At 45.5% G+C, this 26,952-nt stretch overlaps 10 protein-coding genes across 10 annotated transcripts; 6 read left to right on the forward strand and 4 right to left on the reverse strand.

Annotated features, from left to right (window-relative positions):
- Positions 1-34: 34 nt before the first annotated feature.
- Positions 35-1,723, reverse strand: GAC1 (protein phosphatase regulator; the record flags this gene model as incomplete). Its single annotated transcript, XM_019130224.1, has 1 exon — positions 35-1,723. One exon carries the CDS (start codon positions 1,721-1,723, stop codon positions 35-37), a length of 1,689 nt encoding a protein of 562 aa, XP_018987660.1.
- Positions 1,724-6,698: 4,975 nt separating this feature from the next.
- On the forward strand, positions 6,699-8,926 carry BABINDRAFT_178670 (uncharacterized protein). The gene has a single exon (XM_019131068.1). The coding sequence runs from the start codon at positions 7,137-7,139 to the stop codon at positions 8,826-8,828; it is 1,692 nt and encodes a 563-aa protein (XP_018987661.1). The 5' UTR covers positions 6,699-7,136; the 3' UTR covers positions 8,829-8,926.
- Positions 8,927-9,462: 536 nt separating this feature from the next.
- On the forward strand, positions 9,463-11,772 carry BABINDRAFT_158954 (uncharacterized protein). The gene has a single exon (XM_019127374.1). It carries the CDS (start codon positions 9,745-9,747, stop codon positions 11,518-11,520), a length of 1,776 nt encoding a protein of 591 aa, XP_018987662.1. The 5' UTR covers positions 9,463-9,744; the 3' UTR covers positions 11,521-11,772.
- Positions 11,773-11,822: 50 nt separating this feature from the next.
- Positions 11,823-13,452, reverse strand: BABINDRAFT_158955 (uncharacterized protein). Its single transcript, XM_019127375.1, has one exon. The coding sequence runs from the start codon at positions 13,235-13,237 to the stop codon at positions 11,936-11,938; it is 1,302 nt and encodes a 433-aa protein (XP_018987663.1). The 5' UTR covers positions 13,238-13,452; the 3' UTR covers positions 11,823-11,935.
- A 1,491-nt stretch (positions 13,453-14,943) lies between these two features.
- Positions 14,944-17,771, forward strand: FGR47 (Fgr47p). The gene has a single exon (XM_019127376.1). It carries the CDS (start codon positions 15,219-15,221, stop codon positions 17,682-17,684), a length of 2,466 nt encoding a protein of 821 aa, XP_018987664.1. The 5' UTR covers positions 14,944-15,218; the 3' UTR covers positions 17,685-17,771.
- Positions 17,772-18,203: 432 nt separating this feature from the next.
- ANB1 (translation elongation factor eIF-5A) lies at positions 18,204-18,913 on the forward strand. Its single transcript, XM_019127377.1, has one exon. It carries the CDS (start codon positions 18,548-18,550, stop codon positions 18,887-18,889), a length of 342 nt encoding a protein of 113 aa, XP_018987665.1. The 5' UTR covers positions 18,204-18,547; the 3' UTR covers positions 18,890-18,913.
- Positions 18,914-18,973: 60 nt separating this feature from the next.
- BABINDRAFT_158958 (uncharacterized protein) lies at positions 18,974-20,533 on the reverse strand. Its single transcript, XM_019127378.1, has one exon. It carries the CDS (start codon positions 20,413-20,415, stop codon positions 19,453-19,455), a length of 963 nt encoding a protein of 320 aa, XP_018987666.1. The 5' UTR covers positions 20,416-20,533; the 3' UTR covers positions 18,974-19,452.
- A 798-nt stretch (positions 20,534-21,331) lies between these two features.
- BABINDRAFT_70841 (uncharacterized protein) lies at positions 21,332-22,160 on the forward strand. The gene has a single exon (XM_019132561.1). It carries the CDS (start codon positions 21,570-21,572, stop codon positions 21,993-21,995), a length of 426 nt encoding a protein of 141 aa, XP_018987667.1. The 5' UTR covers positions 21,332-21,569; the 3' UTR covers positions 21,996-22,160.
- A 164-nt stretch (positions 22,161-22,324) lies between these two features.
- Positions 22,325-24,106, forward strand: BABINDRAFT_164149 (uncharacterized protein; the record flags this gene model as incomplete). Its single annotated transcript, XM_019130225.1, has 1 exon — positions 22,325-24,106. One exon carries the CDS (start codon positions 22,325-22,327, stop codon positions 24,104-24,106), a length of 1,782 nt encoding a protein of 593 aa, XP_018987668.1.
- A 450-nt stretch (positions 24,107-24,556) lies between these two features.
- On the reverse strand, positions 24,557-26,803 carry BABINDRAFT_164150 (ferredoxin reductase family protein; the record flags this gene model as incomplete). Its single annotated transcript, XM_019130226.1, has 4 exons — positions 24,557-24,663; positions 24,719-26,525; positions 26,608-26,697; positions 26,801-26,803. 4 exons carry the CDS (start codon positions 26,801-26,803, stop codon positions 24,557-24,559), a joined length of 2,007 nt encoding a protein of 668 aa, XP_018987669.1.
- Between the last annotated feature and the right edge of the window lie 149 nt (positions 26,804-26,952).

Raw genomic sequence — 26,952 nt, forward strand, 5'->3', positions numbered from 1 at the left:
ATGAAAAATTAACAAGGAAGCGAATGACAGATTGTTAAACAAAGGTGGTGGGCAAGGAGTGATCCACTCCATCGCCTTTGAAGAAACAGTACGACCTGACCAAGTCGGTGTACGACTGAGATGAGTACAACCCATTACTAGGCTTCACGGTGGATGGGTGAGAAAGCGGCCCGGACGCCGCTGCCAAGGTATTGATAGCGTCTGCAGACGCAGACGAAACGAGAGGGCTCTTGGAGTCTGAGTCCAAGGCCAGTTGATGCTTCTGCTTGTATTTATTAGAGTATCGAGGCTTGTTAGCAATAGAAGCAGGCTTAGTAGGGGTGCTCGGGGCGGAAGTGACAGACAGGGCACTGGCGACAGGCTTGAATGTGGAGGCAACGGATAAAGCCGGGCTAACGGTGGAAGGTTTAGTAGACATGGAAGCCGATGGCTTGAAGGTGAAGTAAGAATCATTGCAGTTGTACTCCGAAGACACATTGTCAAAGCTGTATCTGCTCATGAACCCTCCTTCACTCGAGGTCTGTCTGTGCTTAGACGAGTTGCCAGACTTTAAAGGAATCAGGGACGCGGCTGCCGCGCTAGACTTTTTTACAAGGAACTGCTGCAGGGCTGGTTTGGACTTCTTTTGCAAAAGCAAGTTGTAATTGGACCCGCCATTACTATCCCAAAAAGTCTCACCGCCCACTTCGTATCGGATGCAGAATTCAAGGTTGACCAACTTGTCGTAGTAGCTGAAGTTTAAATTGGACAAGTTGATAACAAACCGGAACTTGTCGTAATCTCCGTAGTTATTTGAAGAGACGTAGAAACCGTGGATGAACGAGAAGGTCTTCCAGTTGTCCACAGTTAACTTGACAGAGACTCTCTTGTCAAAGGCCACGTTCTTGACATAAACTAAACCGGTTAATGTAGTGTTGGTAGTGGAGTGGACCGAGTCGAAGATGATCCGATCAGCGCTGTAGTCTCTGGTCTTAAGAATTGGGATGTTGTTAGACGTAATTTTCCACTCAACCTGGGATGCCACATCTTCACTTTCATATGCCGCATCGATCTCGTTGTCATCATCATCGTAATCGTCCTCGGAGTCTTCGGAAGAGTAGTTCCAGTTGAAGTTCGCTCTTCTGCGGGCATTGCCTCTTGGGGTGCTCACAGGAGAGTTCTCGTTGGAAACGGCAATCGGTCTTTCGAACTCGTTGAACGTCTTGACATCTTCCAACATGGCAGCAAAGCGCACGTTCTTGTTGACAGGCATCGAGTTACACCTGGCTAGGAGAGGCAACTTCAAGGAAGACCTTACAATGTTACCAGACTTCTTTCTCAATAAAGGCGGCATTTGTGATACTTCCACAGCCGCGGAGGTCTGCGTCGGTGTGTTGCCAGTTCTTTGCGGTACAATAGTGGATAAGGAGGATGTGGAAGAATTGAGATCACTGTTCTTGGGGGAAAGTGTGCTGGCGTTATTGGCAAGTTTGGCGTTCTTGCCAAACGCGGCAAATAATGACTTGGGAACTGGCATTACCGGAGCCGCAAACGAACTGGGACCTTTATCGATCGCACTGGGCTGAGGAGTAAAATGCATGTCCAAGGAAGAGCTACTTGAATTAATGGACAAGCAGCTGGTTGGTGAATTCGAAGTAGAGGAGAGCGAGTCGTTCGAAGAAATGCTGTTTAATCCATTCAAAGCCGAGAGCGAAGCTGCAGTCAAAGGGCCTGTGTATGGCATTGTGTAAAGGGAGAGAGAAAGAGAATGCTAAGCAATATGAAGAGAAGCCTAATACAATGTGGTGTGATTAGGGCTTGTGAAGTATGATTTTGAATGTAATCAGATCGGTGATGGGAATGCTAAGTGGGTGGATGAGTCAAGATACGGTCGCGACACAAACTCGTAGAAGTTGCGACGTATTCTTGGTGCTAGCAAAGGTCTAGGGCGTGTTGATAAACAGCAGCAAGCGGCAAAGGTGTGTTAGAGTAAAAGTAAATATATTATGAAGCGTGCGCTTCAAAAAAAAAAGGGGGGGCGGAAGGTCGAAATATATATCTACAAGCGAGGCCCTAGTTTTGCTCGAAAAAGGAAAGGATATAAGGATTTTTCCCTTCAGGTTCTTAGACGCTTTTAATTTAAGCGCGCATGTATGTACGCGTACGTAATCGATACACGGTGTGAAAATTTTGTACGTTCCACAGCGGGATTTGGGAGCGGAGAATACACATCACCTAACCAACAAACGCATAGATACATGCGCAGGAAATCTTAAAAGGGTGACTCTGTCGACGAATATGCACAATCGCGTGTTTTAGGGGAAAAGGCCCGAATAAAAAGAAATAAATCCTGTACCAGACACCTTCCGATCTTTGGATTCCTGCGCGGATGATGCCTCCCCCCCCTTCTCCCCTCTCCACTCCGAAGCCGCAGGTATCTTCCGATTCTTCACGCACACTATCAGCAGAGGAAAGGGTTATATATAGGTTCGCGTCCATGCACGGTATCTACTGAGCTGAACTCGTAAAGCTGAACCCTCCCTTGCCACATATGCGGACGCTTATTATCTCGATAGAATGATCCCGTTCCAATCAATTAAACGGGAAGTGAGCCCGAGCTGGAATTATAGGGCGTACTGTTGTTGGGTATCAAGGCACATTTACCGGAAAACTGTGCATACTATCGAAACCTTGCGACAGACTCTAAGTTTCCTGATATTGCCAATTTTTCGCGGCCTGTGTCGGCTGATGCCCCAGCGCAGGAGTATTGTACAGGTCACCCCACCCTAATAGGCTTGCCTGCAGATTTTGGGTCCTTACCGCAGCTGTGAGATTGGCCTTAGCTCACTCTTATGCATATACGACCTCTCGGCACACGGGTGAGCCGAGCTGACCGGCGGGGAGCGTGTCAGGGCCCCATCCAGGGATAGTATTGCCCAGTCGTCTGCAGTATTGTCCTAAACAAATCTCGCATTCTACCCATTCTAATGCAAGTTTACCTCATCCCAGGTAGCTGTATGTCTATACAAGTTAGGAGAGGAGGAAAGCGTGGAACAGATTTGGGAAGTTCAGCCTCTGCGATTTCTGCATGCACTTGAATTACTGCTTGACAGATGATTTACTATGCACCTGAACCTTATATTTCGTATACCATTTCTATGTCCTGGTGTATTCATCCACAGACCTCGACCCCTTTACGCTGCTTTGGAAATGCACTTGAACAACCATCTTGACATTCCGGTCCTTTCCCCGTCCTGTATGAGTATTTTGGGCCTGTATCGTGTTATATTAATATAGGCTTCTCGTACAAAAGGAGGCCATAGTCCAAAGCTTGGCTACCAGAACAGTCGTGTAATATGCACTAAATATCCTTTCCAGCCACTCCCTATATAAAAACGGTTAACACTAAGACACAAAGTGTATCCCATGCCCCCTGTGTTAAAGGTGTTTACACATCGTGCATTGCTGGCGTTCTCAAGCTCGCTTAGATCTTTGCTCGCGTCCGGAGTGGTGTGATGTGGTTACCCTTATGATTTACAAGGACCCCATCGGCCTCCTCTTGCATATATATCTAGTGTAGAGCAACCTACGATATTCTTAACTAATGGTATCCACTTTTGCCTGGATATGTTTCAGTGGGTTCGCAGCTTAACCCCCGCAATTCTACATACGCAGATCTGTACCAGGGAAGAATTGCTCATAGTCTTCAAGGCAGGCTTCATTAAAGTTCGAGATACACAAATACTCGATCCTCCTAGGCGTAACATGGGGGTTGGAGCCGCTGAACACAAGTGAACTTTAAATAGAGGTAATTCGATACCGCTAATGTAGCCTAAAAGATAGCCAAGGGATACAGTAGTGAGGTGTATGCCTTGCTTATACTTTCGCCTTAATACCTACTAAAGGAGACTAGCTGTTATATCATAATGAGCACTCAAGATTTGGAGGTGGTAGCGTAGATCGGTTGATTAACATCATTTATTCCTCTGCGTGTTTTTCGTTCGTAAGACATTGGGTTCCTTGTATAGTATCCACCCGCGAAACGTTCATCGGAATATATCGCTTCTCTTCCGGGAAAGTAAGCTCCGAGAGACCGCATGGCCCATGGCACTACTTTGGATGTTACAAGCCAAGTACTAGTGCGATCACCGCTCAAACATTCCACTTGAGAGACGACAATCTGTATAACATGCCGGTCCAGGATTAAAGTTCCGTGTTATCATACGCAACTTGTTTGTCCAGCCTAGATGTGTATTAAAATGCAGGGACACATTGAAAACATGCGTAGATTTTAAAAGGCTATATTCAGCGATGATGCTGATAAAACAAGACTGAAAAGTCAATCAAGCCTTGAGTAGAAGTCCATGCTGATTAGTTGAGCAAAACTCAAGCCGGGGTTGTACGTGAAGACGATTTTCTAGCTGTTATGTATTTCTTTTGTCACAAGACACGCTGCATAATCTGCGGACTCGGTTCACTTTCATTGAGCCGCGCAAAATTTTTCATATAGCTATAATTGGAAGCCCCAACCCCGCACAGCACCCCTAACTCTTACATATTTAGTATGAAATACATTTATGCGTCGTAATTAAGGTGGTGCAGGTTTATCTTCTCTAGTCTGAATCTTAGATCGACGGTCATATGCGACAATCGGGCAATCGACAGTTTCAGTTCTTCGGATATTTCCCATAGAAGGCTGCCGGGTTTTTGAGTATCCGGTGAGTTCAAATAATCTAGGCATTTTACGCGGGTTTAAAACGCTTCAAAAATAAAATGGCTAAATATTACGCCAAGGTGGAGGAGGGTGTATGTCAATTGGGACTCTTCACTGGCCCGCTTTATCCTGAACTTCAAGTAGTCTACGTCGTAAAAGTAGCAACCTCAAGCTTTCGCAAATCCATACACTATAAGCGACTGTGTAAAACGAAAATCACTGTCGAAGTAGCCCTCACTGATTGACTATGAATTATTCTTGTTACGGTGATGGTGGGTATGCATAAACGTAGCCCATTCATGCGTCACCGTAGGCCGTCTTCGGCCGGGACTGCGCCGCACAGGATACGCCTGCATTTCGAAAGTCAACCATATTGGATTGAAATTAAAGTTTATAATTTTTAAATTTTTGTTGGGACATGTAGGCCCGCCTTTTTCATGTACCGGGGTTTAACTGCCATTATTTTTAGGCCGGAGATATGGTATTCTATACTCTTAGCACCGATCTTAGCTTTGGATTCTATTACTAGTTAGTAGACAAGTATCGGGGGTTTGGGAGAACAAAAAACGGAGCTAGAAGTATGCCAATTTCCTTCAGTTTACCTGCTTATCCTAGCGTTTTCTATCAGTTTTCACTTTTAAAGACTGCTACCCCTCTGAATTATCCTGGATGTACCTGCCTATGCATACGTTTTTGTTATCGGGTTTGCGCTCCGAGTGAAACAATATATCTGCGGTGCAGCTCTATTATCGAGGCTTACCGTTTGCTCTTGTTTATACTCTTTCTACATCCCTCATATCCGTACATACGTATTACCCAAAGTTCTAAAAAAATGCAAGCATTAGTCTATTATGCTCTATCTCCGTGTAAGCATTCTCCTGCTCGTTATTCCAACGGCATATTTCCCATTTGGGCTACAATAGTGGGATATTTAGGGGGTATACGTACCGTTTTTCAAAACATGCTCTCGTAGATCTAGAAACAGGAATAACAGGAAACTTATAACTAAAAATTAAACATGCTGACGTGTATTATAGAACTAACAGGCCTATCTTAGTTTGGCAGATACCCAATGAATGCTGATTGGTGCCAAAGTTGCTAACGCTTTTATGTGAGCTTTCGAGATCCCTGAAACCCTACACTGAATATTTCTATGACGTTTTCTTGACCCCAAAAGCCCCAGAGTCTATTTATACCAAGGATACATTGTTAGATTTCCCTGTAACATGTTATTAGCATTCCTTGCTAAATAACCTGGTGTAGATAGAAATACAGCTGAATCTGTCAGCCTGTCTAGGGTAGTCCGCTTCTATGTCGCCGCGCCACCACGTGGGTTTGAAATCAGGTTAAAATTGACTAATCTATTCTCCAAACCTTCAGACTTGTAAAGGGATCGACCGATCACCGCAACAATATACGTCTAATTCATATACACCTTGAAGAGTACCGATTACAAACCATGCTGAGCCTTATTGTTTCGCAATTTTAAAAAAACCTTCTTGAACATACAAACATCAGTTTTCTCAAGTACGAAGCATACAACTTATTGTTTCTATGACGATCTGAAGCGTTGGAGGTATCAGGGACTGACCCACAGATGGTTTAAATTTGACGTTATTTGATAGGCCAATGGTGCCCGTTTAGTATTGGAGAAAGAAACCGCGAGGATATAAAGCCTTATATCGGGCGGAAAGCTAGTACAAAGTCAAAATTCACACGGGCATGTAGTTACCATATGGTCCATTGTATTGCCGATATCAAGTTCATCAACGGTTTCAAGCATTTTACTTTAGCCATATGATCGCTGGTGTTGAAACCCGATTTGTATACCTTAGAAAAGTGGGATGCGTGACTGCAAGACACCTTCCTCCTACTCTCACCTGTCAGAGTTAATATAAGTGCGTATAAGATTGTTAGGTATGGGTGATTATCCCCTCAGTTCAAAGAACAAATCAGATCGATATTTGGTTCCAATATCATTTACCCTTTTTTGTTTTATTATCGTTTCTCTGGTTCCTCTCGTTCCTCAGCCGCGGTGAATCGGATAACGGTTCACCTTGAAGGCATGAATATGCGTTTATATGCAAGTGTGGCCATAGTTTTTTTGATCGGAGATGTCGCCATACCTTCCTCGCGTTTTGGAATTTCCACCCCCCCCCCACAGTTCAACGACTCTTGCGGAACACCTCGTGACATGTATGAACTATCTGAAGAATTATCTGATAGTTGAAAAGTTACCCGATGGTGAAAAGTGTGGCTGATCGGATTTGCATCAATTTTATATTGTCTAATAGATTATGTTCCTTACGAATCTGTACCCATGACGGATACTGGGGTTTTCCAGAGTCATATTTAAACTCTTATCTCTCCCTTGAGCCTACAGCTTTCTCGTCTGTATCCCAACCCTACTTTGATTTACACTAGAGAGACTCTACACTTCAACATGACCATTGCTGAAAAGAAACCAAACTTCCTTGTTATCGTCGCAGATGACTTGGGATTTACCGACTTAAGCGCCTTTGGCGGTGAGATCGACACCCCAAACTTGAAGAAGCTTGCCGAAAGCGGTGCTCGTTTCACTGATTTTCACACCGCATCTGCGTGTTCCCCAACCAGGTCCATGTTGCTCAGTGGTACGGATAACCACATTGCCGGGTTAGGCCAGATGGCGGAATTTGGAAAAAACTTCCCAGAGTTGTTCGCTGGAAAGCCAGGCTACGAAGGTGTTTTAAATAGCCGTGTTGCAGCCTTGCCAGAAATTTTGCAGGACGCTGGCTACTATACCTTTATTTCCGGTAAGTGGCATTTGGGTTTAACCCCTGAAAATTGGCCAATCAAAAGAGGTTTTGAAAAGTCGTTCACCTTGTTGCCGGGTGCCGGGAACCACTACAAATATGTCTACGAGGGTGACTCTGGTTTCATGCCTCCTCTTTACGCTGAAGACGACAAAAGCATCGAACTCAGCTCTTTGCCTGACGATTTCTACTCCACCAACTATTTCACTGACAGAGGGATTGAGTTTATTGATAATGAGCAGAGACAGGGAAGGCCTTTCCTCGGTTGTTTGACCTACACCGCTCCTCATTGGCCATATCAGGCACCAGTTGAGAAGGTTGCAAAGTACAAGGGGGTCTACGACAATGGTCCGGGGCACTTACGTGCCCGTCGTCTTGCTGCTGCCGTCAAGGCCGGCATTATTCCTCCAGGAGTTGAACCTCACAAGGTTGAAACTCAAAGAGATAAAACCTGGGCTGATTTGACCGACGATGAAAAGAAGATCGAAAGTCGTATCATGGAAACCTACGCGGCCATGGTGGATATTTTGGATGAAAACGTCGGTAGAGTCATCAGCCATTTGGAATCTACCGGCGAATTGGACAACACCTTCATTTTGTTCATGTCCGACAACGGGGCTGAGGGCTTCATGATGGAGGCTTTACCTTTGCAGCTTACCCGTATTACTGATGTTATTGAAAGAAGGTATGATAATTCTTACGAAAACATCGGACGCTACAACTCTTTCGCTTGGTATTCCGACCAATGGGCGCAGGCCGCTACCGCGCCATCGTACATGTACAAGATGTGGGCCTCAGAGGGCGGTATCAGATGTCCTTTGATCATTCACTATCCACCAATTTTCAATAAAACCATCCATGGCGGTGCCGAACCTCGTGGTCAGGGTAAGGTCTCTGGTGGCTTTACTACCGTGATGGATATTACCCCTACCATTTTAGATCTTGCCGGCGTTCCTCACCCGGGGGAGAACTTCAGAGGTCGCAAGGTGGTCATCCCTAGAGGTAAAACCTGGGTGCTGTACTTGGCCGGAGAAGCTGAGCGTGTTCACTCGGAAGAAACCGTCACCGGCTGGGAATTGTTTGGCCAACAGGCGATCAGAAAGGGGCCCTTGAAGGCGTTGTTCATTCCTAAGCCTTTCGGCCCAGGTAAGTGGCAATTGTTTAATCTAAAGAAGGATCCAGGTGAAATTCATGATTTAGCCGATACTGAGAAGGAAAAGTTGGATGCTATGTTAGTGCACTGGGCGGAATATGTCGCCGAAACTGGATTGATCGAAATTGGTGATGAAATTGACGTGCAAAGAGCTCTTTACAATGCAACTGAGATTGACGAGTTGTAGGCGAGTCCTTCGACCCTTATTTTTTTCCCCCAGAATCATTACTTATATATATTATCTTAGATTTAGCATGATAGATATAGTTTGATCAATCGTTAATCATATGACATAAAATTAAACCTTAAGTTGCTCACTGGGCACTGGTGCTCTCCCGCGAAATCTGAGTGATCACGCTCCCTCACAACTAAGCCTTTGCAGTTACAGTACCTGCAGTCATCGTTGGGGCCCGTAACCATGTCACTGCATTGAGCAGCAATTGAAAAGGGCTGACGGTAGATTGCTGTCACTAAATACTAGTTGAAAGTCCAAAGATATACCTCTCGCGACACGGTCAGCTTGTATTGGATAAATAACCACAATCCATTCCTTTGGTCATAGTGCAAGTCGTTTTGAAGACGTTTGTTTAATATTCAAATATATAGCATATGCAGTATGAGCTGATCGGTGGTGTGATAGCAAGGAGGTTCCTGCGGGAGATAACGCAACTTTTCATACCCTCCAGGTCAGGTCACAGGCGCGGCAGGTCACTTGTGCATTGTTCGAGACGCACTCAAACTCGCAGGAAGTGCTGGTAACCTAAGTCGTAAAAGTTTACGTAGCTGGCGAACGAGAAAAGAGATAATTTACATTTAGATAGATCTGGATGACGCCGGAACAGGATATTATCTCAATAAACCCACCCATACACAGCTGCTCAGCCCCTCGGAAAACCACACTCTCAGAATTAGACTACGGCACGAAGCGGTACGAATACGAGCTACTGTGATAGCAGACAATACACATATTGCTATATATACTCGCTACACTCCAAAAAAGGCTGCACATCTGGTTGCTTCCATCTAGCTCCTGATCCATTCATAAGCTTCACACAAAGAGATATTTGAGTCGCAGAGGAACTCCGGATCCTTCTTCTTTTCCAATGGAGGTGCTGAATATATTCACAATTACGGCCGCGGGAGCCCACAGTGGACCTTCGAGTATCACCGCCACACCCAGTCATCTATCCAGTCCACATTCAACGGCGGTCACTCTGACCTCCCTGGCATCTAGCAGTGTACCAACTTCCTTATTATCAGGCCTGTCTTCGTTTGTTCTTTTTTATATCGCCTTGGCAGCTGGTATCTCTGTGGCTGTGCTCTTCATCTTTTGCACGATAAGATATTTCGTCAGATCCCGATTTGGGTTAAACGTCACCCCCTCTGTCTTCACTTCTTCAGTAATCGATCCCTTTTCCTTGACTAGACTGCCTTTCATCTTATCCGGTCCAAGAAGTGGAGGTTTCACCGGACAAGAGATTCACGTGGCACGTGTGAGAAGATGGAGAAGGGCAAGATACAGAGCTAAAAGAAGATTGAACGCTGCTGAGGTTGAAAAGTTGTTCCCTCAGAAGACGTACCATGACTGGTTGAATGGCGGAAAGGAGAGAGATATTTTGCAGAGAGATGGCCAGTTGAAAGAGGTAGCACGCGATGGTGATGGTTTGGGCGAAGAATTCAGTATCCATGAGGGTACATCGTCCCACGCAAGCTTACCCGATATTTTTACCAATCTTTCTTCCGAATCGATTTACATGTCGAATGCAAATGTCTCGACCGCCGCCCTTCCGGGGGAAGGGATTGGAAAACCAGAACCAGCTAAATCTTCTTCTAACGTGGCGTTTGTTCCCAGCGCCACACAGTCACATGAAAGAGGGGTGGTGGAAAGGGTGGACGACAACCCTGAATCAAATAGTACCGAAAGGGGGAGCTACAAGAAGGATACTTATACGATCGAAATGGCTGAGATCTCCAGGCCGGAAACTGGATCGTCACTGCAACAAACGCAGGTGCCAGAGCCGGCTATTTTGACCGCTAAAAATATTATTGAACAGGCACAAGAGGCCCACTTCACCTCTGGTACATGTGCTATTTGCTTGGAACTTCTTGAAGACGAGGAGATTGTCCGTGGTTTAATCTGTGGACATGTCTTTCACCAAGAGTGCCTCGATCCTTGGCTCATTGATCGCAATGCCTGCTGTCCTATGTGCAAACGATCTTATTACTACAAAAACGAACAAGAGAACTCAGCTACTGGTGACGGAGGGGACCCTCAAGGTGACGAGGAAGGGAATGCAGACCATGATGACGATGTGGATTCGCTCTACTCTCCTTTTACGCCCATTTCCGCTAGAGTCCCCGATATTTTGAGAAATGAAGCGAATAGCCATATGGATTTGAAGGAATTCGCGGACAGAGAGGTGGCTAGATTGTACAATATCAAGTTTATTTTCTTTTGGAAGCTCATGGGTGTTTCGAAGAGTGATATTTTCAACTGGGCTGTGTTAAAAAGGTTTGAAGAACTAACGTTGGAGGAGAGACGGCAGAGTCGAGAGGTTGGAACACAGCCAGGAGGACAGCCCGCAGAAGAAACCTCAATCAATGACCATTCGTCGGCACTGGGCACTGCACCACCCTCCCTTCATTCACACGCAGACCCGACCTCCACCGAAACACGGTATATATCGACCCAAGCCAACGGGGATGCTTTACAGGTCATGGATAGACCAGAAAATAGCGCTGACCAAGGTATTACTGCCGATTCTGGAAGTGACACTGGGCAGCAAAGGCCACCTGAAGCCGAGACGACCCCAAGTTTCAGAAGTATCCAGGCGGACGAAGTCGAGAACAGGCGGGACGCAGTAGAGAGGATGGTTTAAGGGATCGTCTTTTGGACCGGCTAGGACCCCTTTCTCTGTAATTTGCCTGCTTCAGGTTTTAGCTGCCTGCCTTACGTTAAAGCATAGGTAGCTGGGCGTGGTGCGAGGATTTGAAGTAAAATGTTAGGCTAGGAAATCTAAGGGTATTGTAACAAATAAAACTGTACGCGGGCCGTGGCATTGTCAAACTCACCCCGTAAACTATGAAACGAAATAAAAGTATATATAATACAATAAAGAACAGATAAAAGATAAACCAAACAGGTTACTATGTCCTCCTTTACCTTGCAAGGAGGAAATAACCGGAATAAAAACCAGGAGGTAAATGGCAGCCAATTTCCCTCAGAAAACTTAGCAAGCGACAAGGATCGCGAGCTATAATGAAAAATGAAAATAAAACCAAAACAACAAACTTTTACTCTTCTTCCTCCAATCCGGATGTGCCGTTAGTGACATTCTTAAAATCTCCCGCTTTACCTCCACCTTCTTTCTCAGTCTTAATTTGACCATTTTCGGTAACCTCGTTGCTTTCTTCGGAAGCATGTTTTTCGACATCCTTATCGTCTTTCGTGCGCAAAGGGGTAAGCGCAATAAGAGGAGCTGCAGTTGGGGCCGGAGAGGCAGATTTCCCACCACCTTCCTTTTCGTTCTTCAATTCGGTCATAATATCGGTCCATTTGTGTAAAATCGCTTCGGACTTCACCACTACTCGAGGTTCAAGTTTGTGGTCATCGCTGTCATGCAGAGTGGTCTCGGCACGAGCAAGAGCTTTTAAAACTTTGTGGATTTTTGTTGATTTGAGTAGCTGAAGGTCCATTGGGTAGTTTTCCAACTTGTCTAAAATATTGCAAGCTGTATCAATTTCTTCCTTTGTCAATGGTGAGTTTGAAGGCCTCTGGACCACACCCTTCTGTAGCTTAGATCTGTAAAACCATAGCTGCTTTCTTCGATCCTCGTACGAAGGAGGTTGGCCCAACGAAGAAACTCTCGGGGAGGCAGCATCGGCAGGTGGGGACTTGTTGGAAGCTGGTGGAGTGCCTTTTTCCTTAGGAATAGGTGTTGATTTCTTGGAAGATGAACCCTTGTTGGAAGCAGGGGGTGGCGTCTCAAGCGATTCCTTGTCAGAGGAGGCAGACCTGCTCCTTTTGGTGGCCCTGCCACCTCTATTGGTGGACACGGTTCCGCCGTCCGAGGGGTTTCTCTTTCTTGGACTCTTAATAACAACTTCGTCTTCCTCGTCTTCCTCGTGGGATACGGCGCTATTATCGTCTTCCTCACCCGTGGCAATAGTTTCAAGTAACTCTTCTTCGTCATCGTCTGGCTCTTCAGCCTCCTCCTCCTCTTCTTCTTCTTCTTCTTCCTCTTCTTCGTCGTCCTCGTTATCATCGTTCAACAAGGCATCTAGAGACGGGTTGCTTAAGGCTAACTCATAGGCAGCGTATAACTGAGGGTTCTTCTTTTTCTTCGTCTTATTGGCTGCCAAGTACTTGTTTATCTTTTCATCATTCAAAACAGTCAAGTCCTTGGATCTGTTCCAGTAAAAGGTCTCATCTCCAATAAACTTAACGCAAAGAGTTCTTGTGCCATCTTTAGGTTTGCCCTTGAAAATGTTGGCAGGGATTCTGTCGATGGGGACAACCTTACCAGGCCAAGCCGGGTAAGATGGCATCTTGGACAACACTAAGGAGCCTGGCTTGAATTCAACTTCGGCGGGCATCTTGGAAGGAGAAGGGTGACTGATGTGGAGAGGCGTGTCTTGTAACTGCGGGCGGTTCTATTTTTTGGGATTGCGGAACTGGTCGTCAAGAATATTCTGGAGATCAATCGGAAATTGATTGATGTCGTTGAGCGAAGACTGTATAGCAGATAGCGGAGAGTCAGGAGAAGTATCTGCCAGCAAGAAGATTTTTTCTGAAGGATCGTGTGGAGGACAAGTAACAGGTATTTCAGAGGAGCAAAGGCAAATCAATCACTTGAGACTAATCGTATACAGATATCTATTTCTGTATCGATAGGATGAGGATGAATTGAGGATATGGAATTGAGTTGAAATATGCCAGAAAAGAGCAGTAAGGGGGAGATGTGAAGATAACAAATAAAATGAGTATATTGCTAGCCGCCGTGGAGAGAGATTTGTTGCCCGCGAGACGGCCGGAGTGGCACAGGGTATTACAATATACAGGGCAATCGAGAGCTATAGGAAGGAAAAAAAGAAACGGACCGAGGAGTGGGCATGTCCGGTTTATTACGGATTAGGTAACGTGATCGGAGATGTGATCGGAGATGTGGGTTGGAAACGTGATTGGAAACGTGATCGAGCCTCTAGTTGGTGCATCTCTCCGTCGTGTCATAACCAACCAGACATTGACAAGATAAGCGCCCGTCATTCTATAATTCTTTTGTTCAAGCCCAATACTGCTATATATTTAAGACAAACGATTTTAATCAGGAATCTTTATTCGAAAAAAGGGTTTGTGCGTGGTGCTATATCATGTAGATGGTTATCGAGAAAATTAACATAGGGCCAGTAATGTGGCGAGTTTAGGGTACTCGATGCGCCGTGCATTACGTAGAGCGTCACCCTGTGCGAATGGAGAAATTCGCCAAAAACTTGAAAACTCTAAAGGGCCTGCTTTCATCGCGTTATGGTAACCCCCTGGTTTGTAATATTTTCTTGGACAGAGTTGGTGGATACACCAGGCGATTGGTTTTTTTTTACGTCCGGGTCATTCAGTTTATAGCAGGGTTTAACTCCCATGTTAAGAATGGCTTCGATATTGTTTCACAGAGCTATGTTCGGGATAGCTGCTAAGTCACTTACGTCAGCTGTGATCGTGTTTCAATACGCCTAAGGCATTACAAAATCTAGAAGGCACGTGCCAAAGGAAACTTAGGAAATCCTTCATATCGATCAATGGATACCAACAGTATCATGGAAAAAAAGAGCGACTTCAATCCGTATAATTGGCTCGGTAGCTTTGTTGCTTTCCTGCTGAGAAGTTGTCAATATAAAAGCTGGACAGCCTGTGATGCCCCCACAATCGCTGCTGTCACGGGCCTAGCACGCTACTGGAAAATCTGCGCTTACTTCCTAAATAGTAAATCCAACTCCTTGTTGTACAAGTGGACTAGATCTAGAAAGGGCCCAGGGATATCTGTAAGTTACACATCTGGTGCGTAAAGGTTTTCTATATACGGTTTTTTCGGACTCTGAAAAGGAAATACAGCGGAAACTTGGCGGGAGATTCAGTATGGTCCAACACGCCGTTGGCGACATGCACGCATCTGCGCTTATATAATCCATGCACAGCTGCCTCTGGCTTCTTCGTTCATGCGGGTCTCTGCGGTGCCTCTCAGAAAAAACTTAGCATTATATGTACAGACGTAGAATTTTCCGGGTATTTAATACCCCAAACAGTATAAGCAACTACTTATCGGCTCAAGACTTTATCGTTTCAACGTGTCTGATATCGCTTTAGTTTTACGTTGGCGCTTTTTCCTTTAATCCTCTCCTTGCATCCTTTCCGAACGTTTTCTCATAGCTGCGGTGATCTCCCTTACATACTGCCCAACCGGTTCAACCTTAAGCTGGATTCCCACATAGTCAACTGCCAGCTCCCAAGTCTGCGCATCATCGAATCCATTAACCTCTTAGACTATACCCCAAGGTTACGCTCGTAAGTCGATTACTGCGTAGCATGAGCGGCCATTCTCCCACCAGATTAGCTCTCATGAAGAAGAGGCCGGTTGGACGAAAGCTCTCCTCATTTGAGCAAGTCATGTCTTTTGAAGAACGCAAGCCACAGGAAAATGTAAATTCCACCTCTCCAAGAGGTGGGTACGAGGAGGTGGGTGACAAAGACAGCGATGACGGTACTGAACCGCAAGGGCCACCGACATGGGCCAACAATAACTCCCACACCTCGCATTTTGCTCCATATCCTCTCCAACACCGGCCGCCTCCGGGGTTTATGGTACCTCCAGATAGTAACTTCTTACCACCTGGTATGATGAATCCCCAGCAATATTCTTCTGGTTTTGGACAGTTCCCCCCGCATATGGTGCCTCCCCAGTACCTGCAGTTTCCTCATCTACAGCCTCAATCTACCCCAGACGAACCCCCCCAGTCGCCACCCAAGTCCGGAGGTAGAGAAAGTAACTCTCCAAGGTCTAAGGCGTCTAGCGATGATGAAGCGGATGACGATAAAAACCCCTCGCGTTCCGTGCTGTACGCACTGTCACACCCTCCGTTCCCGTACTTCTCCCATGCTAACGGTATGGGCTTTCCACCACCGCCCCCACCCGGCTATCCAATGATGTTTCCGCCATTTCCTATGATGCATCCGATGTTTTTCAATGGCTCTTCCTTCCAGTTCTTTCCACCAATGTCACCCAGAACAGCCGTATCGACGTTGTTGACTGCGAGCGAGAATTTGCCCGAATTGGATATGGATGTGGCAGGAACAGCTTGTGTGTTGTACGATATACAAAGTGCGTTGACGAAAGAATGGAAGGAGGAGCAGAGAAAGTACAATGAGGGAGAAGATGACCACGACTCAGAGTCCTCAGCCTCAGAGGAGGTTGATTTCGAAACTGTTGAGTATGACCGCTACGCATATAAACGATTTGATATCCTTCGAAAACAAATTCCTGGGGAGTTTATATGCGTCCACGAAGAGGCCCATAAATCCGTATCTCTCCGTTCAAGGATCCCTAGAGATGATGTCTCAAGCAACGGTTATCGCACTGAGCAACAGAGCACCGCTACAAAGCTTCCCACCAGGAAGCAGATTCAGAGCGATGTCTCGGACTTGTTGAAGAGCTACGATCAAGACTTGATTTACGCTAACGGGAACAATCGGGAAAAGAGACGACAGATTTTGTACTCTGCCTACTCCAAGTTGGAGGCCTATAATCATAAGCACCAGGAATTGTTATATATGGTGCGCCGCCAAGAATTGGTCTCGAAACTTGCCGGTCTTGAAGCCTGTGTCAAACCTTCGTACTCACAAATGGTTCCGTTTGCCAGCTCTGCTGTATCAATCAAAGATGAAGAATTGGCGGAAATAGAGCTTGACTTGTCGGAAGAGCGTGATTTGGAACTCGTGCGCTTAAAATACTTTGCCGAGTTCCAGAAGGCTCAAGAGGTTGTTTCGTTTCTCTCGCAGTGCCAGGATAATTTCGACCAAATGCACGGCAAAACCATCGAGAAGTTGCTGAATTTAAAAGCCTACCTTGTTAACCAAAAAGAGGTTCTCGAGGAAGTGTTGGAAAGCCCTGAGGATGACGAATTGTTCAAACTCGGGACTATAAAATCCGAGAAATTGGCCAATCTCGGATTCGGATACTATCTCATGGATTCGTCAAAATTACAGAATGTGTTCAAGCAAACTCTGGTAACCTCCAACGTGTTGCCACCGCCTGAACTCCTTCATAATGGTACCGTACCCTCAACACCAGCACCACTGATATTTGAGCCTCGAGAGTTGTCCTTCCCGATGACATCCTCGGAGTCCGATTCAACTCTCTACAAGTCAGGTAAGGTCGCGGCACGAGAAGAAGCTGACGTAGTTGATGCGAGTCTTCCTCTCGGTAAGAGAAGAGGTGGTCCCCGCAACACCCAGGCCACCGATTCAGCTACCAAGCCAAATGATCCAAAGAGACCAAAGCTTGCTCAAGCGTCTCTGCAGGGCTCGTCTGTTGGGTTCAAGCTGGAGCATCGTGCACCTGCAGAGTTTTTACCGATGATCAAGGAAGAAGAGTTGATGAGCATCAACAAACATGTTACAGCAGAGTACATCCGCGATAATATCAAGTCCCACAAGGGAGCCCCGTCTCTGAACAGAAAGCAAGCACTGGAAAAGAATACACACCACGCGACTCCTCCTCAGGATACGGCGCAGGAATTTAGCAGCTCGGAATCAGAAGTTCTCGGTACGCACGGCTCCGGAAACGGCAGCAAGTCGCGGAAAGCGAGAAATTGCAACCGAGTCAGCACTTTAAAGAGCCAATTCGGAGGTGGCTTAGATGAGCCCCAGGGTGATAGCCAACGCGAGGGGAAGCTTTTAAACAAGATCATGAAACAGTACGTCTCCCCCGATTCGTTAGATACTGAATCTATTGACGCGGATTTGGTTTTACTTGGAAGAGCAAGTCGATGGTAAATAAAAACACCCAAAAAGGTGACTCTTCAATTAATACGTATTTACAAAGAGTATACATATCTTTCGCTTAATTCTAAATCATTATTGGACGATGTTAAAAGCTCATACATCCGTTGGTCGCAGGACTGGAGCTTATCCAGCATACTGTTAGATGGCCGAAAAGCCTGGCGGACTGGGGGTATGAGTAAAGCCGCACCGACAAAATATCCTATGCATACCCACCTGCCACTGCTGTTTTTGTCGTTTCTTTTTAGCCATGTCATGTGATTCGATAATCTTTCTCAGTATTGCACGTTACCCGGACATGTTATACTGAAGTTTACACCTTATCCATTCTAATATTTACGCTCTGATTAGTCCAATTTTAGGCTCCCCAGCTTACCTAACACGCACCAGACATGTCTGGCAGGAAAAATTTCATTCCGCCTGGGCAACGTTACAACCTACTACTCACACATAAATTTTCTTCACTGGATTTAAAAAGTTCTCTTTTGAAATTTCCCTTCTTCTTTTCCCCTTCCTAACTATCCTAAATTATTATACAAAATGGCTGAAGAAGATGTATGTATCAACCCTGATCCCTGGCCTGGCTTCAAGAAGAGCTTGAAAGATGAAACCTCTGTGATTGTGCTTTTAATCAATTCCCAGTCCCGTCATAAAACGACGGATCGTTGCCATAATAGCCTCTTGACACCCGGCCTCCTCGTTTGATTAACCCCGCTGAACCACTTACTAACGCCACTTTTCAGCATCATTTCGAAACCGTCGATGCCGGTTCCTCCTTGACCTACCCATTGCAATGTTCCGCCTTGAGAAAGTCCGGTCACGTTGTCATCAAGGGTAGACCATGTAAGATTATTGACATGTCCACCTCTAAGACTGGTAAGCACGGTCACGCTAAGGTCCATTTGATTGCCACCGACATCTTCACCGGTAAGAAGTTGGAAGATTTGTCTCCATCTACCCACAATATGGAAGTTCCAAACGTCACTAGACAAGAATACCAGTTGTTGGACATCGATGACGGTTTCTTGAGTTTGATGACCGCCGACGGTGACACCAAGGATGATGTCAAGACCCCAGAAACCTCTTTGGGTGATGAGATCCAGGCCGCCTTCGACGAAGGTAAGGAATTGTTGGTCACCATCATCGCCGCCATGGGTGAAGAAGCTGCCATCTCCTTCAAGGAAGCTCCAAGATCTTAAGAAGCTTGACTAAAGTTATTAGACTAGTATATCTATTTTCTCGTTTCTCTAATTTCTAAGCTAAAACCATTTTCAAATAAAAGTAGATATTCCGCCTTATATATTTGCTCTCCGAAACGGTGTGGACAGAGCCGGATTATACAGATCTCGATAAAAAAAATAAGTGATTAGAAAAGGGCAATAATACATCAATGGAAGCGCGTAAAAGAAACCGAGTTGGTAAAAATATGTCGGTGAGAGCTATCAAGTTAATTTGTAAAAGGGGAAAAAAAAGACGTAAAAGTAAACGTGGCAAATAAAAAAATAAAAAAGAGAAAATAATACAAAAAGCTGACTTCGACTGAAGTCAGAGAGAGTTGGAGGCGGGCACATCGTGGGTCATCCCGTATGTGGTAGTGTACAGCTTTCCCTCAGAAGCTCACCGTTACCCCCAAGAATGTAATTCGGCACTTCCAGAAGCACGAATATAGTTCGAAAAGATGAGATCCAAAGAAAATGGTAAACCCAGGGAGCAAGCACCAGGTGCTTGAACTGGATTACGTATTCAAAGTTTTCCCACGGAACTAGGAACTGAACTGGGAGTAAAGGGTAATCAAGATGAGGCCTGCACTGGAAGCGGAAGGCAAGCCGCCCAAGGTTCCCAAAAATTGGCCGAAGTTGTTCAAAGCCAAGATACCGTAGTTAGCTAATTCACAGGTTTCGAAACTGTCCAACAAGGTCAAATCACCGAAGTTGAAGACAATTCTTTGTAAGCCCGCCAGGAATAAAAAGAAACGGAACACGTTGAAAGTAAAAGGGTCAAACGTGTATGATCTCTTTCCGTGTCTGGTGGTGAAATTCACGTAATAGGATAAAACTAATGGCAACAAAATAGACAAGGTGGCCCAAGACGATAAGATATAGACGGACTTCAAAGTGAAAAACTCAGTAAAGTCCACGACCTTCAAATCACCGACAAATTCTGGGTTGAATCTGACATTGTGGAAAGCCTCAATCTCATCCAATCTAATCAATGGAATGAACTCCTTCCAAAAGATCAAAAATTCGAGACCGATCTGAGCCATGGTCAAATTCACGACCTCACTTAAATGAGATCTGACACAATCGCTGTACTTGGTAGCAGTAATCCCTAATTTGTCGGTCGTCTTATACAAGTACGAGACCAATTGTTCTTGTAAGTCAATCAACGGGTCCGCAATCTTTGTGGTCAAGTCTGCCGAAGGAACGTAGTCGGCGTCTTCTTCGTCTTCAGCCTCGTCCCCAACATTTTTTCCGGTATCAGTCTTTCCATTGTCTTCATCCTCAGACGCCAGCTCTTCAACGGCAATCACAACGGTCTCGGACTCGGCGATTGGGAAAAACGCAGCGTATCTGCTATCCTCAGAGAAATGTTCGTGCTCTAAGAAATGGTCCTTGATCATTTCAAGAAGCTGGCCCTTGGTGTTGTTTGTTTTGGCTGGGAGGCCTAAGGAAATGGCGATTTCCTTCAATTCCTGTTTCAACTTGTTTTCAAGAACTTTAGACATGGCGTGTGTTTGGTGTGGATATTTGTTATTATCAGCGCTTAGCCTTTTTGTTCAAGTTTTATTACCTGGAGGTTGGCAGAAGATAAAGTAGAGAAGAAAGTAAGTTCGATTATTGCTGCCCGGTAGTGTTTGTGAAGAGAAGAAAATCAAAACAGACGGCAGTGCGTGGTGGGGGACCCGGAGACGCCCCAAGGTCTTTGTGTTTTGGTGCTCCGAAAGCAGCCCAATACAACGCACGAAGCCTTCGGTGCTTGCGTAATGCACATTGATACTATCTAGATTTCCTAAACAAGTATCAAGTGAGCTCGCTGAACCGATTATAGTCCCTTTTTTGGTTCTTAAACCCTGTATGCAGTCTTTGTTGTGCCAAACGTACTGTGTCAACTGCGAAGCTTGCAAGTAACAGTCAGGCTGGACGAGCCTTTCGTTATTCGGAACTCATCTATTTATTTTATTTGCTCGTAGACAAAAGAGTATATTTGTATAGGTCTATAGATACTTTCAGGTATTAAACGTTGGGAGTAGGAACGAACGGTATATGTATCTGTCTTCTACCCACGCGTCCTAAGATCTGTATTTACATTTTTCCTAATTTGGGTAATATAGTTCAGAAGCGGCAAAACAGGAAAGAAGCACGTAGTGGTTGCATTTCCGGTGGTTTTTAATCCTCTGTGAGCCTGTAACAGGTTTAGAGCTTAGATTTTCTCGTTTGTCTAGTGTAGAATAATTTTGTCTGAACCAAAAATAGGATGTGCGTGTGCGTGTTTGCTATAGAATGGGGTAGGTAGGTGCTCAGATATCCTGCACCAGAGTTACCGTGTCACCCTGGCACGCGTTTCGAGCCAACTTATAGTAGCATTATCTCTCAGGAGTTCAAAATCACTTTATTGGTTTCGGTGTCGGACTTCCAGTTTAAGCCGATTCTCAGAACCTTAGATATTTCGAAGATTATGCCTCAGGTACGCCAGTATTTGAATTATTATGTCATTACAAATGAGGGCTGCCAGTTCACCGGTTAGAACCATCTTAACCCCATTCTAAGCTATCCTAATGAAGAGAACATGACATATTACTGTAGCTCTAGATATGTCTGTGATCAAGCACAGAGATCCTACTGGTCCTAATATAAGGAAAAGTTTATAAATCAATCATAAATGCTCCCTGGCCGAAAAAGACATCGCCTTAGGCCCTTTTACAACTCAAAGTATAGAACATACCACGCATGTCTCAGCCTCTCTCAGATGTATGGTCACTATGCTCTATCCATAGACATGCTAGCTATGAAAATTTGGACTCTAACTGCTATCGTAACTTTATTTATCTGTTGCTTTCCCTCTCCGAACTTTCGGTTGCGTGTCGGCCTAACCGTTTCCCCGCAATTCCTAGGCGATAGCGTCCTCGTGGTGCTACCCAATTTTTTCCGAAATTCTTCCCTCTGTCTAATAAACCTGATTAAGACCGTAGTCTTGCACTACCCTGCTCCGACTTCAACATACCACACAGTATATTGCACCATTTCATTGGGTATGCCGATGTTCCTGTACACTATATCTGACTCACATTTGTGTGGCTCAGCGTGAATAGCGGATGCAAAACTTTTTTGTGGCACCCACTTACGTGCATACGCCCATGCAGAGTGGAGGTGACTAAGAAGAACTAGTAAACCTTTCGGGCCAGTGATGAGCATGAATGACCGTTGGCGAAGATCTTAATTCGATGGTGCTCCCACACCCAGGCTTGGTCGAAAAGCTGTATTCCATGCTCCCCAAGGCTTCAACGCATCTGAATAAAAAGTGATACAGCTTATCGGATCAGCTTTTACCACTGGTACTGATAACGAATACCTTTACCAGTCCGGCACCTCCACTCTGCGCTGTATCACTCTAACCTGTTGCACAGAACACTTAACATGGCAAAACAGAAGCTTACTTTGAAGCAGCAAATGGAAGGGTTTCCGACCGAGCAAGTCGTTGTTGTAGGTCTTATTCGGTTTGCCGAGCCCATTGCATTCACATCTCTTTTCCCCTATGTGTACTTCTTGGTCCGTGACTCTGGAATCGCTAAAGATGACGGAGAAATTTCCAAGTACTCGGGCTACCTCTCAGCCAGTTTTGCCTTCTTCCAATTCTTGGTCAGTATCCACTGGGGAAGGGCCGCCGACATCGTGGGCAGAAAGAAGGTTTTACTCATGGGGTTGTTTGGCACCTCCATCTCGCTATTGATGTTTGGTTTTTCAAAGAGCTTTTACATGGCCTTGTTTTCCAGATCACTTATGGGGGCGCTAAACGGTAACATTGGAGTTTTAAGAACGGTGCTAGGGGAGATTGCCGTGGAGAGAAAACACCAAGCCATCGCCTTTTCGACATTACCTCTCTTATGGAATGTGGGGTCGGTCATCGGACCGTTGATCGGAGGGTTTTTGACCTTCACAAGCAGCGACAATCCAGTTAAGGTTGCCGCTATTACATCTTTGGACGACTTTTTCAGACACAAGTATCCGTACGCGTTGGCGAATATCGTGGTTGCAGGGTTTTTGTGGTTCAGCATGGTTGTCGGGTTCCTCTTTTTGGAAGAAACGCAGTGCTTGATGAAAGACAAGCCAGATATAGGTTTGATTTTGGGTGACCGGTTAAAGAGATTATTTGGGGTCACCCCAAAAACGCGGCCTTGGGATTCAAAGCGAATCCCGAGGTATGATTCTCAAGTTTTTGACTTTGTCGACGACGCGATTGATTCTTGCGAAGAGAACTCGGGAGAGCTTTCGCCCCTCTTGATCGAAGATAACGAAGCTCCATCACTGCTGTATACAGGTTTGGAACCATCGTCCACTGCAGCCTGCCGCCTGTCTGCAGCCTCTCTTGACCCTTCCTTGTCCTCGGAAGAAAGTCTGAAATCGCCCTCAATCCACTCCTTTGGTATCTTAAGCAGAAGACAGTCGTTGGCGTTAGTTAGAACATACTCTATGAACCAGCCAGATGAAGTCGAGACTACTGCTGATAACTGGAGAGAGGCTTTCCCTCCAGGAGTTGTAAAGGCTATTAGTGTGAATTTCATTTTGTCGTTGCACACGTTAGTTTTTGATGAATTTCTCCCAGTGTTTTTGGCGCTAGATGCCGATACAGAGAACTGTCGGTTTCCCTTGCGTATTGTTGGAGGGTTAAGCTTTGATACAATCACCATTGGAACATTGGTCTCGGCTACGGGGTTTATGGGAATTTTGATCATTTTGTTTATTTTCCCGTACTTGGACCGTAACTACGAAATGTTGCCTACTTTGAGAGCTCTCATGCTTGTCATGAGCGTTGTATACTTTTTCGTGCCGTTGTCTGTCTTCACCGTACTCCCGCAGTTTCCAAAGTGGTTCCCAATTGTTGCATTGTATACGCTCACCTCTTTGAAAGCCTTGGGGAATGCGAACTGCTTCCCACAAGTGATGCTACTTATCCATCGGGCGTCACCTTTCCAGCATCGTGCTTTAATCAACGGCGCCTCCATGTCGATCTCCTCCTTAGCCAGAACAATCGGGCCTTTGGTTTGGGGTAATATTATGTCATTTTCAGAGAATAACCAAGTGGGCTGGTTGACTTGGTGGTCGTTGAGTTTGTTGTCGCTCTTGGGTACAGTGCAAACTTTCACCATTCAGGATGAGAATGAAGATGAAGTTGGCGAAACTGCCGCCGAAACTGCATAAATATCGATAATGTCTTAAAGCAGCGTGTAGGGCTAAATACATAAAATATAATTCACCAAATTTGCAACTCTTCGAAATAATCCACCCCACCGGGAACTTTACTCTCTTGGCCCAACGAGATGCTGACTAGATTACGCAAATCGTCGCACAACCTTCCGGGCCCGCAACTGATTATGGCCAGATTTCCAGCCTTCCCATTATACTCTTCGACAAGTTTTCCGAGGTTGGGTCTCTGATGCGAATGGAACCTGATAAACGAAAGGTCGTTGACCATGCATTTATCCGTTCGCTGGGCTGTCGCTGGTGTTTCCCCCGAAGCAGTAAATGCCACAGCACCCAGAGAGGAAGTAGCTTTTTGTTTTGAATACTGGAGTGTATCATCTTTGGTCAAAAACACCTCTACCTGTACCAGTGTATGTTTAAGCTGCATCAATTCGGGGTAGAAGGATTTCAACGCTTGGAAATCTCGAATAATCCAGAGCAACCTGACATTCTTTTCCCCCATAGCATGATTTCTTGAGATTGATAGCGCATGTTGGTAAAGGCCCGGGATACCACTGCCCCCGGCAACAAGCAAAACGTTAGAATAATTTAGCAATGGAAAGTGGTTACCATAAGGACCATCCACGCATACTCTTAGAGAGATTGTTTTGGATATGCCGTCTCTCAACAAAGGCGTGGTGGCTGCTTTCTCAGAATCCCTAATTATTTTCTCGCGTAATCGCGATGTAATTCCCTTTTTGACCTTCATGTAGATGCTAACTTCTCGATCTTGAAAAACGCTGTCACATATGGTGAAGGGGTGACTTTCCCATGCCATTCGAGGAGTAAGAAACGTTATGTAAACAAAATTGCCGGGCTTTGGTTGCCAGTGGCTAGGTCTGTCTGTAATTTTAATCACGATAGTTTCATCATCAACAAGGGTTAGGTCAGCTATCTTGATACCAAATCGTAATACGCTGTACAACCGAATCGCTCTGTCCAGGCCCCACAATGTGAGGGCCAACCATACCATCGAGACATCAAATGGATACGGCATAAGATATTGGTGCAAAAGACAAGCTACCAAAAAAATCAAAGCCAAAACGATGTGGCTGATAAGGAAAAGCTCGTAGTAGTACTTCCGCAAATAGTATGTAGAGGAAGCAATCAAAATCCCAGCACTCGCCGTCGCGCACACTCCACATATCCAATAAGGGTCCATGTACTCGGTAAAATATGATTTTTGCAACGCCATATACATCGAGTACGATACGCTGTGAATGAACGCGTTCAAAAACATGCCACGCGCGGTCCAGCGGTGAAAAGCCAGAAAGGTACTGTACGGCAAGCCGGTAAACTTGATGAGTAGATTGTTCCTCCCAGCAAAGAGAATGAGAAGGGGTAAGTGGTCAAAGGCAATAGTTCCAGTTCTATCCGCCAAATATTTCAACATTTGCATTGTTCTACCCAGGAACAATAAATTGGGATCAAAAATATGGTACCGAATCACCGTAAGGTAGACATCCACGATAAGATACAATACAAGAATAATGCTTTCAAAGCGGGTTGGGATCAAACCCCATATCGTATCGGTCTTGTGCCTCCCTCCTTGGAAAAGAGTAGGGACCGTGACTACCGCTCTGAACCTAGAGCTCCACCTGTTTGCAGCGAAAAACGAGTGGGACCATCTAAACCGTTTTAATACGTTGTTGAACAATGACACGGCCAAGAGAATGGAGCCCCAGAATCCTAGAATTCCGCTTGCAAGTTTAGAGTTAAGATCTAGACTGCCAAAGAAGACATCATATGCTTTTTTATATCCCAACACTTTGGCTTTAGGCGGTAGAACTGGCACGTAGAACGGTGCACCTGTCGCAGCGCCGTCCTGGTCCCCGATCACGTATCCACTTGCATTTAGTGTCTGTGCTCGCAAATCACCAATCTCCCAATGATGGAGAGCAAACTCGGAACAGAACTCCTGAATAACACTCAATGAGTCGTTGAAAATATTGGCAGACGGAGAATACTGGGAAGAGCACTGTAAGAGGGCACCAAGCTGCGGGGGGTAGGTACAGGTGCAGCCCCACCAAAGATCGGACGTACAAGCATACTCGTACTGGGTAAGACTGATCTGGCACGAATAGATGATAGTCCTTTCTTCCCCACCCCATTTTTTGGCATCTGTTCCTTTGGGGCTTGCTCCCAAGAGTAGTAGAAGAAGAAGAGGTGTAATGTGTGTGGGTTTGGCGTAACTTATCGGAGATAAGCGCATGTTGAGTTTTTCGGCGTAATCGCGTCGGAGGAGCAATGAAGGGGTGCTATCGGAGTGCCAGCTCAATGTAATGAAAACAGAGATAAGGAGCCAGTTAGGATGAATCTGGAATCGATCTTTCAACTTTTTTTTGTTTGTTTCGCAAGAAAGCCCATAGCGCCAGATCTGTCTGTAGGAAGCAAAGTCCGTACCTTTATGGGTTGTTATGCATAAGGCAAATTTTGGCGTAATAACTATCCAGCCGCACCAACTGTGTCGTTTCCATGGCCCCGGCGCAAATAGAGACGAAAGTGCGATAGGCTTGGACGTCGCAGTAATATTGCAGATGAGAGTCCCACTGTAAGCTGATTATTAAGCATGCATTAGCTGCGAGAAGTGTGTAGACTAATGGGTTTACGACTAATCTGCCGGTAATCTCCTTGGCGACACCATGGGCATACCATTTCGAACTTAGCCGGCCTTATCGCTATAACAGCAGATCTAAACTTTCACTAAGCCGCATGCCCTACTTCAGCGCGCTAGATGCTGCAACAGAAAGATATCAAAATTCAGCCAATTTCGCTTTTGAATTTATCTCGATTTTTCCGCCAGG

This window comes from Babjeviella inositovora (assembly GCF_001661335.1).
Source record: "Babjeviella inositovora NRRL Y-12698 unplaced genomic scaffold BABINscaffold_1, whole genome shotgun sequence".
Classification (NCBI taxonomy): domain Eukaryota; kingdom Fungi; phylum Ascomycota; class Pichiomycetes; order Serinales; genus Babjeviella; species Babjeviella inositovora.